Below are 17,018 nucleotides of genomic sequence, written 5' to 3'. Positions count from 1 at the left end.
GACAAATTTGTATGCTCCCACTCCCACCAAGCCCTTTCAAGGCAATACAAATGGCAGCTATTATAAATAGTTAACAATTACATAAATGATTTGTTTTAGTTAGCAGTAAGAATAGAGTTTTATTAATATTAAACACACACAAACTATTTTCATTGACATTTGGAGTAAAACACTACACATTATACATGGTAAATTACATTACCAACATACCTTATTGACGAGGTAGTCTTGGCCCCTGGCCAAGAAAGTATGGAGCCCCGGATTCAGAGTGGCTTCATCCTGTGGGTAGTACTATTTGAACATTTGTCCAAAGGTCCTGGACCAGGAGGAACAGGCTCTTAAAACAAAATGCAGGAATTAAATTAAATATTGAAAATAAATGAAGAAAATAATTTTTAAATGTGCTGAATGCATTTAAATATTTTTTTGCTCAAATTAAAGAGAATTCAACAATTCGATTTAAGCAGATATTTTAATTATGCAAGGAGAAACTTTTGGTTCAGGGTTTAAATTTTGGCCCAAAAATAGACAAAACTATATTCTGACCTTCTATGACTAAAACTGATATCAGATCAACTTTTATTTATTATTTATTTTCCAAGTTTGATCAATTTAAAAACGAATAATTCACATTTGATGTTAGGAGCTTTTCTTCAATCAGGCAGAAAAAGGACTGATGTTAAGTCAACTATATGAGCCTCATTCTATGAAAATAGGACTTGATGTATGTGCAATCTGCACAGGATATTCTGGGATGACACTTTAATAGGACTTGATGTATGTGCAATCTGCACAGGATATTCTGGAATGACACTTTAAGCACATACATGAAGCCCCGTATCCCAGAGCACCACTCAGATACTACTTGTTGTTCTTATTGCTGCTGCTGCTGCATTGACCGGGCCATAGACAGAGATGGAGCGAGTCCCGACGCCAAAGTTGCCACCTCAAACCTGGGAATTCTCAACAACAACTGTTGTTAAATGGTGTCAATCGCATACTGGCATAAGGTTCACATTATTCGAGAGCAACTTATCGAGGTCAGTCGCAATAAGGGACAAGTCACGCAACGCCTGCTCTATCTGTTGGATCAGATTGTTTCTGTGTAAGCGACTCGTCTAGAACAATTTGTCGATTTCCAGCATTGAATTGTTGCTAAGCAACATCTATGCTGGGATGGAAGTCGAACTCGTCAAGGCTCCGCTGTAAGAAGTGTTGATGTGGCCAACATGGGAGAAGATGTTTGGGGGCTTGTTACTCTGACGCAAGACGTTTTTGTGCTGAATTACTTACAGTGATTTTTTTTGCTTTAATTTGTTACAGCCTGTGCCTTTTGAATTGGGAAAATTAGCGCGATAAACCGTGAAATTGGGAAAAATAGCGCGATAAACCATAAAATTGGAAAAAATGAACCATTATAAATAGGATTATAAGTAACAGAAGTGATATTGTTTTTAAGTGCATGTTCAGGGAGTTTTCTAGAAAAGGAGCCTGGTCAAATTGTTTTTTTTTTAATCAATAAAAGTGGCAAGTTTGGGAATGATTTATGGACAAAAATGACTAAATTCAAGTTATATATTTTGTAAGATGTTTAAAAAATTAAGTTGAGACCAAGATTTAAGAAATAATAATTAAGTTATATGAGACTTCTTTCTAAAAAAAAATAAAAAAATAATAAGAACTCAGAATAGCGTTGTATCAATAAGTCATGCCCCAAAAACTTAATATTGAAAATTTTGGGTTTTAAACCGCGAAAAATACATAGTAAAGTACAGTTCATAGCAATGTGTAATACTTTTTTTTTACAAGGGATGTGTTTGTCAGATACACAATGCCCCTACTGCGCCGCTTTGATTATATATTTTTGTTCTTGATTATACCCCTTTACAAATATTACTTCCCTTGAAAAAATGATATGTACCTGACAAATGATAAATATAAATTATCTCCCTTTTAAGCGTGTTACTTCCATTTTATTTGTCTGTTTTTACCTTTTATCTTCAGGATGACTTTGACCTTTCACCACTTAAATTTTGCAACTCCATGAGATACACATGCATGCCAAATATCAAATTGTGATTTTTAATAATGCAAAAGTTATGGCCTATGTTAACGTTTTCAGACGAACGGACTGACAGACAGTTCAACTGCTATTTTCCACCCTACCGGGGGCATTAAAATAAATATAAAAAAACAGGCATGACTTCAGTAATTTTAAGTGCGAGACTTTCCCCATAAATAGTTTTGACTAAAACAACTTTTATTGTGAAACTTTACAACTTTAAATGTGAGAATTAACAACTTAAAATGTAAGACTACATTATTTTAGATGTGATACTCGGCAACTTTAACTGTAAAACAATAAACTTTTAACATGACACTAAACAACTTAAAATATGAGACTGTACACATTTAAATGTGCACAACTTATTACGCAAGATACTAGTTGATGTCTACATTTTATGCCATTGTTTTTGTAAGACAGACCTTAGATGTAAAGTTTAGTCACTGGCGTTGAAAGTGTGTGCATAAGGATATGAAAGCAGTATAGTGATTTTGTCTTTGCAAACATCCGGTTTCTAATTAAGATAAAAATCATAATCAGTTATACGTGAACACAAATACTTAACAATTAAGAATTTTTGATTTGTACTTAGTTTCAACTTATGCAGCTTAATAAGGCAAGTAACTCATTGTTCCAACCTATCAAACACTTTTAATATGGCAAATATTGCATTGTAAATTTTAACCAATAAATATTTATAATAAACATTATAGACTTTTTGAGGAATGGAGCTGAATTATGGCCCAATCTTTGACAAAATTACTAACACTGTAAGGTCTCACCTGAAGCTCAGAAGCTGAGCTGATATGCTGGCCTCGCGGATATTGTTAAGGGCCGAGTTTGAGTTCTGATTAACTTCGGGTTGAGAGTCGAATGGCGTACTGGACCATACAACAAAACTGGTGTCATGTTTCAAAGCCTTCTTTAGTCTCAATTCAATGCGACGCCCTCTCAATAATGGGCGGAATTCGCGTCTGATGCGCACCACATGAATAAATGGTGCACTGAGGACAGTCCGTAACGCTACTACTGTCCTAACTATCTACAGCAGATATACTTCCCAATATATTGTTTCGATTGTTCCTTGATTTGCTCCCATTCCTCGCTGAATAAAAAGCTGTCTTATAAAGAATTAAACAAATTATTCAACGTTTAATTCTTCGTGATGTCCACAGCGAGAACTAATTGTTAGCGTTAACTGTTAGCGTTACCATAAGTACTGCTATAACGTCTCTCTTCTGTAACACTCATCCCACTCGGGCACTAGAGCTAAACAAAACTACTCGGGCTTGCTTGAGGAAACCTCGACACAGACATTTTGGTTGTTCATAACAGCGCGTGAAAACTTGACGTGCTGAGGATTTATTGCAGAACAGACTTGTGTAACGATGCTGACCCTTTGAGGCCGGAGGTCCAGTGGGAGGAGCTAGGGATCAGGGAAGGCAAAGGATCATTTAGTGTTGGGGCTCCTGCAGGCCGGACTGGTGCTGTTGCTTGGCCAACTGGATATCAATGCTGGTGCTCACCTGAAAACAACAACACTAGAGTGGGGGATATGAACTTGTAACACATTTTTATATTACAATGTATAATACACTACATATATGCCTCTTGATTGGATGTGAAAGTTTTCAACAGCAAAACATAATTATCTGAATTACTAATTTGGAATTTAATTGGTGCATTGTCCTAAATAGCAATTAATGAAAATTAATGCAATTAAACCATTTCATATTAAAACATTAAAAGTGTTGGCTAATGCTTTAATAACCTGTAAATTCATAATTATTATTCTTACTATAACTTTCAGTGTAATTTATAAGCCAAATTGCCGCTAATCAATATTAGAAGCTTTCGTCCCAGATTAGCATGTGAAATCCACATAAGCAAATCAGGGAGGACACTTTCTGACGATACTGGATTTTCACAAAAGAAGATACTTATTTTCAACAAAACATACATTTAAAGAGGTAATTGTTGTCCCTAATTAGCCTGTGCGGACTGCACAGGCTAATCTGGGACTACAATCTAAGCACATGCATTAAGCCCTATTATTTCACAGCGTGGCTCATTGATTTTTTTAGCCAGTTTTTCCTGCATAACAACAAAAACAAAAGGAAAATCATCTTGATGCAATCCGCTAAAGAACTTCCAAGATTTGGCTCCGTACGAATGGATGGACGAAAAGACAGACGGACGGACGGACAACGCCAAAACAATATCCCTCCACCTATGGCGGGGGATAATAATAAATGGTAGGCAACAACTTCATATTTATGTATTCCCAAAGTAACAAAAACACACACACCATTTTTACCATGCCTTTACAGGTCTTTGGTGTTAAACTCTGTTTAAATTCACACTAGACAACAATTCCAAAGTAAACCATCATGTCATAAAAGTTGTAAGACATATTACAAATTAATAAATATGAAACAATTTAATGGCAACAACTCACTGCTGGTACATATTGGCAGTTCTCTCCCTTGTTAGTGTAAGCTAAATTTATTAAAGGCCACAATATACTTAATGATTTCCCTATATAATTCAATGTAAACGCGACAACTTAAAGAGAAAATAAATGCAACATTTTGAACATAGAGACCACCATAACGATACTTTTTCTGAAAGTTCATTCTAAGCTGAATCGATTTAAGCAATAAAAAAGATATGTCATGTTAAACTAAACATTTACTTTACTCAAATCAAACTCTACTTCTTTTGCGCCTTAAATTTTGCGGCCATTTTCTAGTGCAATGTAACTGTTTTCAGGTCAAACTTGTACTTTAGTCTCTAACTTTATCCTATGTCAGGGATTAAATACTGAGCACCTTTTCTTTCCCTTCCAATATATCCAAGAGATAAAGTCAGAACACCAGTCTAAAGTGTAAAACATGGCTTCGAGTAAAATATGATTTTTTTAGTCAGTACAGCCCTACATGAAAAGATTATTTAGTATAATGTAACCTATAAGACAACCTGAACTGTTTAAAACGCAAAAAATATGCACTTCCTTATCATTTTTCATCTATCCTCAATGTGCATGCCACGCTTCAGATTGATCCTTTACGTAAAAATGTTTGAACAATTAAAATTATTATAATAATGCCTGATAAGACATATGGCTTCCATTGTCGGTGCTTAAATTTATAAAGGGCTTTCAAGAGCAAATAATATTAACTTATATAACAGAATACAGTAAATATACTGTAAACTTCTTTTATGCTATATCGAAGAATAAATATAATATTATTAAAACGTGTTTGGGCTTCTTTCAGTGCGAATTTGTGAGTTTAGATGTGCTCAATACGAGATTCTGTACTTTTTATTATCCCCTGCCATAGGCGGAGGGATATTGTTTTGCGCTGTCTGTCAGTCCTTCCGTCCGTCCGTCTTTCCGTCCGTCCGCCCGTCTGTCTGGAGCCATATCTTGTAAGTGCTTTGGCGGATTTCATTGAAACTTGGTATGAGTATGCATATGGATAAGAGGATGATCCACGCCAAATGGCATTGTACACCATCAGTTAATAATAGAGTTATGGCCCTTTGTATCTTGAAAATGCTTTTTGTGTGTCCGGAGCCATATTTTTGAAGTGCTTTGGCCGATTTTATTGAAATATGAAATGAGAATATATATGGATAAGAGGATGGCAATGCACACCATCTGTTCATAACGGAGTTTTGGCCCTTTGTATCTTGAAACATTGTTGTTTTGAGTGTCAAATATAATACTTTTGTGTCCAGAAGCATATTGGCGTGTGCTATCAATTCAACGAATTTGCTTGTTTTAATTATTTTCCCATACAAATTTTCCAATTTAATTATTTTTCTTTACACTTTTCCATACTCGTTAATTCCATGAAACAAAACGCATTTATTCCATGAAACTAACAAGAACGCATAATATCCCGTGAAAAAATGGTGGTTTTATGTAAATCATGCTCCTTTGTGACGGGGCCTGTTTTGACTAAAAAAAAAACACTGTATACTCAATGAAAACTTAACACCTCCTCGCAATAAGACTCTTTACGGCATTAGATGGAATAGATTCCAATCAAATAGGCTTAATTAAATATCTTACAGCTTTACAAAAACTCAAGGCCTGCATGGGGATGACAGAAATTATTGCCGTGTTGTGTTTCTGAGGTGTCTGTATCGGTTAGTTATAAAGCATCGAGCTGGAAAAGGGTTTGAGTTATTGATCATCAAGTAAAATAAGTTGTACTGAAAACACGATATACACAAGAATAGACGCCATTTTACCTTCTGTGAAATCATATCATATCATTCTCGTACACTTCACTTATTTATACACTGCAAAAACACTATTATTCGCGGGACATTATTTTTTATTGATTTTAAGGGTTAAACGATCCACAAATTAAATACAAACACACTGGAAAATAACTTACACAAATTCCATATTTATTGTTTCCAAACTGAGAAAGTCATGCATTAACTACCACGTCCATGAAAGTCTTTTTTTAACCACGAAATAACATGCGGACGAATATATATGATTTTACAATAAACAAACAATTTAAAAGGATATTTTACCTTATGTAAATTCATACCATTCTTTGCCACCTCATCTTAATAAACAGGAAATACACAAGCAGTACTTTTCCTTGAGTATTCATGGGTCTGTTTAACGGACCCATACCCAAAGCGTGTTATATGCTGTTCCTTATGAAAATTATATCTAAATTATGTTTCAATTAGATCTAACAAAGTTTATAACTATTATAATAGGATTTTATTCCTATAATTTGAAGTATAATTAAAACTTATATTAAATGTGTTTTTCCCAAATTAATGGACTTTTAGCACAAAACAAATTCAAAATGCCAAAATTGCATTTTTTCCCAAAGTGGCCAAGAAAAGGCCTGACAAAGCGTCTCTTTTACCTTCTGCGTCATGCTTGTCCCCCACATCCTCAGCATCGTTGTCCCGACCCAGCAGCAACTAAAGCAGCAGAATAGCTTGATGTATTTCTTGTATGTATATTTAGGACTCACGCACACTGATATAAATTTAATAACAATCAATAAGACATGTTCAACATCATAAAATATGGCAAATTAATAAATCTCACATCAAGTGTAACCTTTCTGTAAACGTTGCGTAAAATATCAATATATACTCCTCCAAAGATTACTTAAACAATTTCATATTTTATTAAAAAAGTATTCATCAATATACATTTCTTACATGGCATGGTGTTTATAGAAATGAAAGTCTAAAAATAGCCTCAGTTGCTATGTACATGTGCATATATGTAGAAATATTAAATTTTCAGTTGAAATGCTTTGTTTTTTCATGCAAAGTTTACAAGATTTAAATGTTAGGACCATAATGACACAAACGTTATGACAACATAACATTATATGCATTAGATTTAATGTTCAAACAAAAACCCTCACATTGTGTAATCAGATAACAATATGTGCACATAAATTATTTGTATCTTTAACTACACACACAATGTTGTATTGTTACATCACACACTACTGTGTTGGTATGCTAAACAACACATTGTCATTGAAATACTAATCACTAATTACAACAACTAATACATACATGTACACACTATTCCACTCTGAACACCAGGATGTTGTTGTCCCTCCACTGTCCCACAATGATGGATGATGTGGTGCTGCTGTAGCAGACTGACCGTGGCCCCATCACTCCATCCTCCTCAGTAGCCAGCGTAGTCAGCTTACTCTGCCCCTCCCAGCCCACCTGTAGTACAGTGGGGGGCCAGTATCCACAGACCAGCACCTGGCCTGCAGGGGTCACATGTAGACCCACTGGGCGCCATAGTGCTGGGTCTGTGTATGTAGCCAGGTGTGTGCCATCCCTGGCCAGGGTGAGAAGCTTGTTCTGCCAGTGGCTGGTGATGATGTACAGCCTGTCTCCTGTGGGACTCACAGCACACTTGTTTACTGCAAAACAGAGTAACATCAAGATATTGAATTACTGTCAATGTTAAATAATCTTATTAAACATACTGCAGTGATATTGTATTACGCATATGTTGCTATAAAGAGGCCTTTACACATCTAAAATATATGCATACATTTCAATGATTTAATAGTTAAGTGTGACAATAAACTTCAGTAGCAGAGCTATTGTGTTTACGTTTGACAAGTTTAAATGCGACTGGTGAGTAAGATATGAATTAGAGCAAAATTACACAGATGGAAAGAATTACACATACTGAAACAATTGCACACTTCAATCAACAGGTAAACATATTGTACATGTACAATCATTAAACAACCACAAAATTAAGACAAGGTCAGAAAGTGTCTCTTTCCCAGGAACACAGTTTCTATTTATAGACATGTCATGTAGTGACAGTCAAAATACTTCATTACTCATGTTACTATAATTTATATGATTAAAAAAAAAGAAGATAAAGGCCTTATGGGTCAATATCTGTTGATTGAAAAAAATAAATCCCAATTCGGTTCATTAAGTTGATAAAATTTGTCATTGTATGGATTTAAAAAAACACAATTTGACTAGACTCCTTTTCCCACAATGGCAAAAAAAATCCCTGTACATAATAGGAATGTTATCTTACATGTCCAATTAGCTGATCCATGTTGTTCATAGAGTCTGCAGATCAGTTTGCCATTCAGCGTGTATTTGTACAGTTCTTTACCAGAGGTGACAAAAAGGTCTCCATAGTGATGGGCAATACCTGTACATTCATGTTGTAACTGAAACTTCCTGCCAGGAACAAGCTTTCCCTGGTTGACAGTGATAAACTGGACCTCATGTATCTTGCTAGTATTCACAGCCACTGCAACCTCACTGGGTGTGATCAAACAAATGTCAACTGGCCTAGCATTAACATCCCAGTGACTCACCACCTGGTACTGCTGGTTCAGCAGCTTGACTTTCTGATTGTTCGAGTCTACAATCAGTACCTGCCCATCGGGAAGAACACATATGCCTCTCATAATACATACATCTTTATCACTTGGTATTCTCACATTGTGCTTAGTATTACTCTGGACAATTAACGCCTTGCCTGACTTTCCTAGCAGAGTCAGTGCCTGCTGTATTATATGCTTACATTTTATGCTGGCTATAAGGCAGAGCTGCTTATTATCTCCAATTTTCTGAACAATTTCATGGAATTGTGACAAGTCATTGTGAAGACTGGTGCATTTATGAATAGAACTTGTAACTGACCCTTTAATGCTTATAACTTCATCTTTCATCTCGTTAAGTTCCTTCGCAGTAATATTATCAAATTCATTCACGATAGAAACAACATTCCTACATATCTCTTCTTTTAAATATTGCTCATTTCCGCCTGATGTACCCACAGAATTATTATCACATTCATCAATATAAGTATTTAAATTGCCACGCATTTGCTCTATCATAACTGCACTATGTTCCTTGTATGTTTTCTGCAATGACTGAATGCTGGCCTTCTGACTGATCTGCAGGGTTTTAATTTCCCCTAGGACAATTTCCAGCTCCACTGACAGCCCCTCTAGGCCTGAGGGCTGCGTGTTGGTCAGTTCCGAAATCTGGGTCACTTTACTGCACTGGCTGAAATAAACAATTAATACATGTACATACCAAGGAATAGTCAGTGATATTATGAAATGCTTCAAACAAGTATAAAGTGTCAAATAAAAACATACATGGACAATAAATTAACGCTTCTTGGGCTTAATATGGGGTATATAGATTTGCACTTTTCCATCCATCTGCGTGACTTTTCTGTTGTATATAACTCCACATGTATTCCTGCAACTTAACAAGTACAGTAACCAGGCATGTGAGCTAATGCGCACTTCTATATGTTGTTTCTGTTGTTTTCATCATAATTGTAGTAATGTCTTATATTTATACAAAAATGACATTTTAACATATGTGCAGTGTAAAATAAACAGTATTGCTTGCTACAAGGGGACTATCACTTTACATAAATATTTATCATTGTGTAATTTTACCCACATGCATAGTTTGATATGTCTTTTTCAACATACCCAGAGTTATGGCCCTGTTTAGCAAAGAAATCACATTTAAAATTGTGTTGTGAGTAACTCAAAGAGTACAGCTGATAGAGGGATGAACTATTCTTAAAGTATAGCCCACCATGTGAAATTATGCACCTTGATATTTTTTTTAAGTTTTTTTTTACATAAGAAGAGTTATGTGACAATCCCTTTAACCAAACAATAATATTTTTTCAATTGTGAGAAGCGTTACTCAAATAGAGGGATACTTCTACAGTAACATAGTAATTGTCAGGTTAACTTGTGCAACTCCATATGTTTGTTCATAATTTAAAGAGATTTGTGCATTTTTAGTATCATTGTACACCTTGACCACACTATCCATAATAACACATGCAAGAAAAGATCATTAATGCTCTTCCATCCCACAAAAAAACTAGCATGACGTATATTTAATGTCTATTCCCAAACTCAGTATGTCCAGTCTAGCCTGTGATGAGCGACTTATGACATGCAACCTGGTCTACTACATTTGTATCTCCCCATATTTGTTGTTGTTATTTAACCTATATTGTGATTTTTTTGCTTTTGTTGTTGTCAAGTGATCTATTCGTGGAAAAGTAAAGACACCATTGTTAAATGTTTGAATGGTCAGATTAGCGTGTGCAACTCCATATGTTTGTTCAAAATGTTCCTAATTATTCTTGAGTTATCATTAGGAAACCATTTTATTGTTTCGAGTCACTGTGACCTTGACCTTTGACCTAGTGACCTGAAAATCAATAGGGGTCATCTGCCAGTGATGATCAATGTACCTATGAAGTTTCAGGATCCTAGGCGTAAGCGTTCTTGAGTTATCATCCGAAAACCATTTTTCTAAGTTGAGTCACCGTGACATTTTAATTGTCAGGTAAACTTGTGCAACTCCATATGTTTCTTCATAATTTTTTGACATTAATGCAGTTGTCTTAAATGGATTAAAATTCAATTATTAAATGCATTTAATAATGGCAGTACTGTAATATAACTTTTATCATAATTGAAAATCTGCTTAAAATATTGTTATTATGGTTATAACAGGAACTAAAACTGACTACTAAATCTTTATAATTTCATGTTATAATCTTCTGTTACCTTTGACCTTTTGACCAAAAAATGGATTGACCTCTTAATTTTCCTCTATGTAAACATTAAACATGTTGCCTGGCTGTAGATCAAAGCATTTCCTAGATATACACTGTAACTCCTATATAGTGCGGTCCGTTATAACGCTGTGTCCAATATAACGCCGGGGGTCCTTGGATCCTGTTTTTTCTCCAACCTTCCATACTGATTCAAATCCATGTTATGCAACTTCATGTATTTTCATAAATTCAAAGAAGCCGGCAAAATCACAGCTTGATTGCTCTATCCGTCCAGTTAACTGATTTTAATCGATAGAGGTTAAACGACACTTGACAGCTAATTAGTGTTACTCTGTTGTGTAATGTTAATAAAGGTGTGAAAACTTGCGAGTCGGTGTTTATTACATGTATTCCCTATCAGAGCGGTTCGGTGCGCTAATTTCAATAAGATAAGTGCAAGCGGAATAATTATCAAATTAAAGTTATTTAAAACGATTACCTGTTTATGTTTTATATTTACCGTGTATTGTATTTCATTGTAAACTATGGTTGTGTAAGTGTGTTATCGTTTATTATATGCTACACATGCTTGATAAATAAAAATATCTTTGTGCGTGTTTAATGTTTCAGTACGTATACGAAAAATAAATTTAAAAATCCTGACGATTTATTTACATGCTAACGCAGTGTAATAGTTAACAGAGATGCACTTAAATTTTTGCCCATTATCAGAAAGTCCACGGAAAGCACGTTTTTTACATGCTGCATATGACACAATAAAACATTTCTTTGTACATGTATCGTATTGCATTCGATCTAAATTTAAATTCGCTCGTCCAATGAAAGCTGTGTCCCATAATGCACTGTACTATTTTTTCTGAAAAATGGCTTAGGCATATGAATTTGTTTACGAAGTTCGTAAACATATTTCTTGTCATAAATGTTAAACATTATTTTTTCGTAAGTGATGTAATTATATTGGATTATCAGATAAATGTGCACATTAGAAAAGTGGTACGTATACTGTTATCGTTCGATTCGGTTTACCGTAAAACGTTCCGTATAAGGCGCATTTGTGTATAACGCGCATGTACTTTTTGAAGCCAAAAAAATCGGGAAAAAGTTTTTGAAGCAAAAAAAAAATTGGGGGGGAGAAAAAATCCGTACCGTAGGCTAACTGAAAATTGTTTTATTTACATTGCCGATCTCACGCGTTCTTGTATTGTTTCAATTATTAACAAGGGCTGTTTGTAAAACATGCATGCCCCCCAAATGGCCTGTCCGTTGTACTGGCAGCCATTGTGTGAATACGACTTTCGTCACTGTGACCTTGACCTTTGACCCTGTGACCTGAAAATCAATAGTGGTCATCTGCAAGTCATGATCAATCTACCTATAAAGTTTCATGATCCTAGGCATATGCGTTCTTGAATTATCATCCCAAAATCATTTTACTATTTCGGATCACCGTGACCTCGACCTTTGACCTAGTGACCTCAAAATCAATAGGAGTCATCTGCGAGTCATGATCAATCTACGCATGAAGTTTCATGATCCTAGGCGTATGCGTTCTTGAGTTATCATTCGAAAACCATTTTACTATTTCGGGTCACCGTGACTTTGACCTTTGACCTAGTGACCTCAAAATCAATAGGGGTCATCTGCAAGTCATGATCAATGTACCTATGAAGTTTCATGATCCTAGGCCCAAGCGTTCTTGAGTTATCGTCTGACAACCACCTGGTGGACGGACGGACCGACTGACCGACCTACCGACCGACTGACCGACATGAGCAAAGCAATATACTCCCCCTTTTTCAAAGGGGGGCATAATAACATAATGGACAAATATTAGCACGCATTTTCGAACGAAAATAATGAGTGATTTTTTGCCTGATATGTATCCATAAACCAAAGAATAAGTAATCGGTTTCAAAATGATTCCCAGTTTAATTTGTCTGAAATCGACCAATTTTCACAGCTGGAAAGAGACGTTACATAGACCAGCTCATGTCTGCCCAGTATCAAAATGAAATACCACTAGCATATCTGGGCATTTTTCATTCCAAGAATACTTAGAGCATGTATTTGGTACTGGGCATCATGGCTTGGGAATACTTATTGGTAGATTCCTCAAGAAACGCTCCACAGCAAGAAGGAATAATGTTTATCAAAGTTGTCTCCCCTAGATAACAAAACTCTTCATTTTTGAGTAGATTAACAGTTGTGTGGAAAAAGTCTATCATAGGGAGAAGTTGTATTTATTTAATATCTACATCTATTATTTTATTTGTGAGCAATTATTTAACTGTTTGTTTTGTAATAATGAAAACAACATGTTTTTTTGGGGGGGTAATATTTGTTCATACCTGGAAAAACATAATTTGTGTTGGCAACAAAAAATGACTTATAGCTGTAATGATATTTTGATCCTGGTTTTCTTACGTAAAGTAATATTGATTAAAATTTGCACAATTTTCATATCAATTTCAAATTAATACAGTAAAATTTAGAATACTTCCAGCATCCAACGGTGACATTGATTAATTAAACTATATAGCCAATATTGTTTTTTTCATTTTTATTGACAGTCGTAATAAAACCGACAGGACTGTTCTTTAATAGAAATAATGTTCTACTGAAAATCAATGGTGATTAAATCTGTATAAAAGCCTAGATTTAATTAATAAGAACTACGTCCATGAATATAGTAATTGAAAATTTTATAATGTTTCTCTGAGCGCAGTAAAGTACCAGCTGGATTGTAGAGAAAATTTTAATGAACGCTTAGAAATAGACGTCGCCACGATTAAATGGGACTTGTACTCGCAATCAAACAATTGTCTGTTTGGAATTTTTGTAACAATAAAATGTCTACAGTAATTTAAAACGGACTGGTAATGGACTTGATTTGTTAAGGAGAATGAAATAAATAATGGTGCCAGGACTTCAAAGCAAAATATAGTAATTTGATATGCGGCTTTTGGCACATATTGTATCTTTAGACATTAATAATAATTTTGCCAGAACAACTCTTGACATATGAGTCCGGTCATGCAAAAAAAGGTCTTATTCCATGTTTGGCCAGCGGCCCTGTCTGCTTTACTCACATAAGGTTTCAGGGTCTTGTTTGTGGAAAGGGTTATACTGACCAGACTGTGGATGTGAAGGCTGGTCGGGAACTACCCTAGCCCCACATGGCATAAGACCCATTTTTGCATCAACAGGTCACATTTTACATCATATAACCCTTTATTACTTAGATACGTATTTTTAGGCATTTGTAGTCCCTCAGAAAGTTAAATTTTAAACCAATATTCCCATGCAGTAAAAGGAAAAAAAAACTAAGTCCGTAAAAGCGGATTCTTCTACTTGTGTTCTGAGTTATAAGGATTTCTTCAAAAAAAACAACCAGTTCAATTGTGGACTAATATCATCCCAAACCTTAAGACCATCTTATACCAGTTCTCAAAATTTAAACTTCAGTATGTGTCACTCAACTGCAGATATGTCAAGGTCACTTTATATGGGACCATGGCAGTAAACTTCATTTGTGGACCAGTTGACACAAATTGAAACATAAGTCCAGTCAGATTTCAATCTTGAGACCCTATGAAAACACATTCTGAAGATACAAACCATTTCTAGTTGGAATAACTATTGATAAAAGCAAACTTTGGCATCAATTCAGAACAAAGTGCAGCATTCAAACTTACGACCAATATTGGACATCATAGGCCCGTAACCTATGTTTTTGAATTCACCAGTTGACTAAAGACCATGCTGGGACAAATATTTAGGTCTTAAAAAATCAGTTTCAATGTACAAAGACTTGCAGTCTGTCTATTCCAACTTCAGCCCTCATTTGAGATTGCATTTAACTTTAACCCTTTGCATGCTGGGAAATTTGTCTTCTGCTAAAATGTCGTCTGCTGAATTTCTAAAATTAGCATTTTCTTCGATTTTTTTCAAAGAATACTATCAGAATAGCAAACAGTTTGGATCCTAATGAGACGCCACGTTCTGTGGCGTCTCATCTGGATCCAAACTGTTTGCAAAGGCCTTCAAAATTCGGTTCCCGCACTGAAAGGGTTAACTGAGCCTAAAAAGTCTGTTCTGTGGCGTCTCATCTGGATCCAAACTGTTTGCAAAGGCCTTCAAAATTCGGTTCCCGCACTGAAAGGGTTAACTGAGCCTAAAATGTCCAACTTGGGGTCAAATTGTGACTTAAAGTTCTTGCATGTGACTGGGTAATCATACTTCAAACAAGTAGAGGAATCAATATTATATATTATTCTATATCCAATAAATTAATCCAATCGGCATTCTTCATATGTACCACGTGACCGTCCAACATATTCCGGTATTCAGGATCCAAAAAGTCTGTATTTTTTCCATATTGGACAGTTGAGTACAAGTGCACTAAGCAATTGTTTTATAACGATAAAAGCCGTTACCGAGAAAAAGTATCCGAATGTACTATAATCGATTCACACAGGCGATATTTTGCTTGTATGTCTCTTTTTAATACTTTCCTATTGAAAATATGAGAGGAAATAAAAAAACGAATCGAGAATGTGATATTTAATTTATTTTTATTGTTAGAAATTTAAAAAAAAAAATGCAAAAGCAATTGATATTGTTATTGCTAGAAATTGAAAACAAATATGCAACAGCAAAACAAAAAATCAATTTTATTAACCTCAATGACAACTTTAATCCAATGCTAGCCTAATAACAACTAAGTTACAATGATATGCATTTCCATTTTCCATTTTCTGTTCTTCCATCCATTTATCGAAATGTATTTTTAACCACAGTATTTGTTGATAGCGTTTGTACACATGCTCACCATTCTGACCCAAAGGCCAAAACACAATTTACGAATTCGTAATCCTGTCGGAGCGAGTTGTTTTATTCCTATCAAAGTTAACAATTATGCATGACAAACACACAATCCGAAATACGTTTTGCCTTTTGGATTCGTTCAATGCTATCAAAATGGTATAATTTGCTACTAGATTTATTAAACACTACCACCTCCATATTGTTGTCCCTAAAATGCAGAGTCTTGCTTATACTAGTATGTTTTGTCAGAGAAATGACATCACACGAGATACGTCATAAAGTGCGTAATCAATAAATGAAAATAAAAATACGGAAAGCTGGTTTGGTAATGAGGATATAGAATAAAAAGTTTATTAGACGTTTAAACTGTACAATACGTGATATATTTGGACTTGCACACAGTTTGAAGTCATATTGGACTCGCCTTACGGCTCGTCCGATATGACTTCAAACTGTGTGCTCGTCCAAATATATCTCCGTATTGTACAGTGAAACGTCTAATAACCTATAATTATAAATCTTTAATATATTGGCCCTGCTCTGTGAAAATGGGCTTTAATGCATGTGCATAAAGTGCCATCCAAGATTAGCCTGTGGTACATTTCATTTGAAGAAAGTCTCTTCCTGGCAAAAATCAAGTTTATAAGGCGGAATTGTCTTCCCTGATTAGCCAGCCTGTGCGGACTGCTCAACTAAACTCCTATTTTGATGGTTTAGTATATTATACTATTATACACTATTTAAAGCATTTTGTACTATTACACTTATCATATTTAAATAGACCAGTTCATATTTTCACATTTTCCCACTGCTACTCAATATTAGTTTTGTAACAATTTCCTCTTTCTAAACATTACTTTTCCATATCGTGGCAAACAAAACAGACAAACATTTACGACTTAATGGGTGTTGCAAAAATGTTATCTGAAAACTAGAAAACTATCCAAGTTTACTGTATCATGAGAAATAATTTGCTGTAATGTGTTTTTTCCC

General features: G+C 35.0%; 1 protein-coding gene across 1 annotated transcript in view; it reads right to left on the bottom strand.

Moving 5' to 3' along the window:
* Nucleotides 1-7,072: 7,072 nt before the first annotated feature.
* The window catches only part of LOC127875190 (uncharacterized), a 195,774-nt gene continuing 185,828 nt past the window's right edge, over nt 7,073-17,018 (bottom strand). Inside the window, exons 3-5 of the mRNA XM_052420078.1 lie at nt 8,655-8,883; nt 7,740-7,896; nt 7,073-7,088 (exon numbers count right to left, since the gene is read on the bottom strand). Coding sequence (XP_052276038.1) covers nt 7,073-7,088; nt 7,740-7,896; nt 8,655-8,883 — 402 coding nt within the window. The remainder of the gene's footprint in view (nt 7,089-7,739; nt 7,897-8,654; nt 8,884-17,018) is intronic.

Source organism: Dreissena polymorpha, chromosome 1, assembly GCF_020536995.1.
Source record: "Dreissena polymorpha isolate Duluth1 chromosome 1, UMN_Dpol_1.0, whole genome shotgun sequence".
NCBI classification, from domain to species: Eukaryota; Metazoa; Mollusca; class Bivalvia; order Myida; family Dreissenidae; genus Dreissena; species Dreissena polymorpha.
This window is presented reverse-complemented; position numbering and strand designations above follow the sequence as displayed.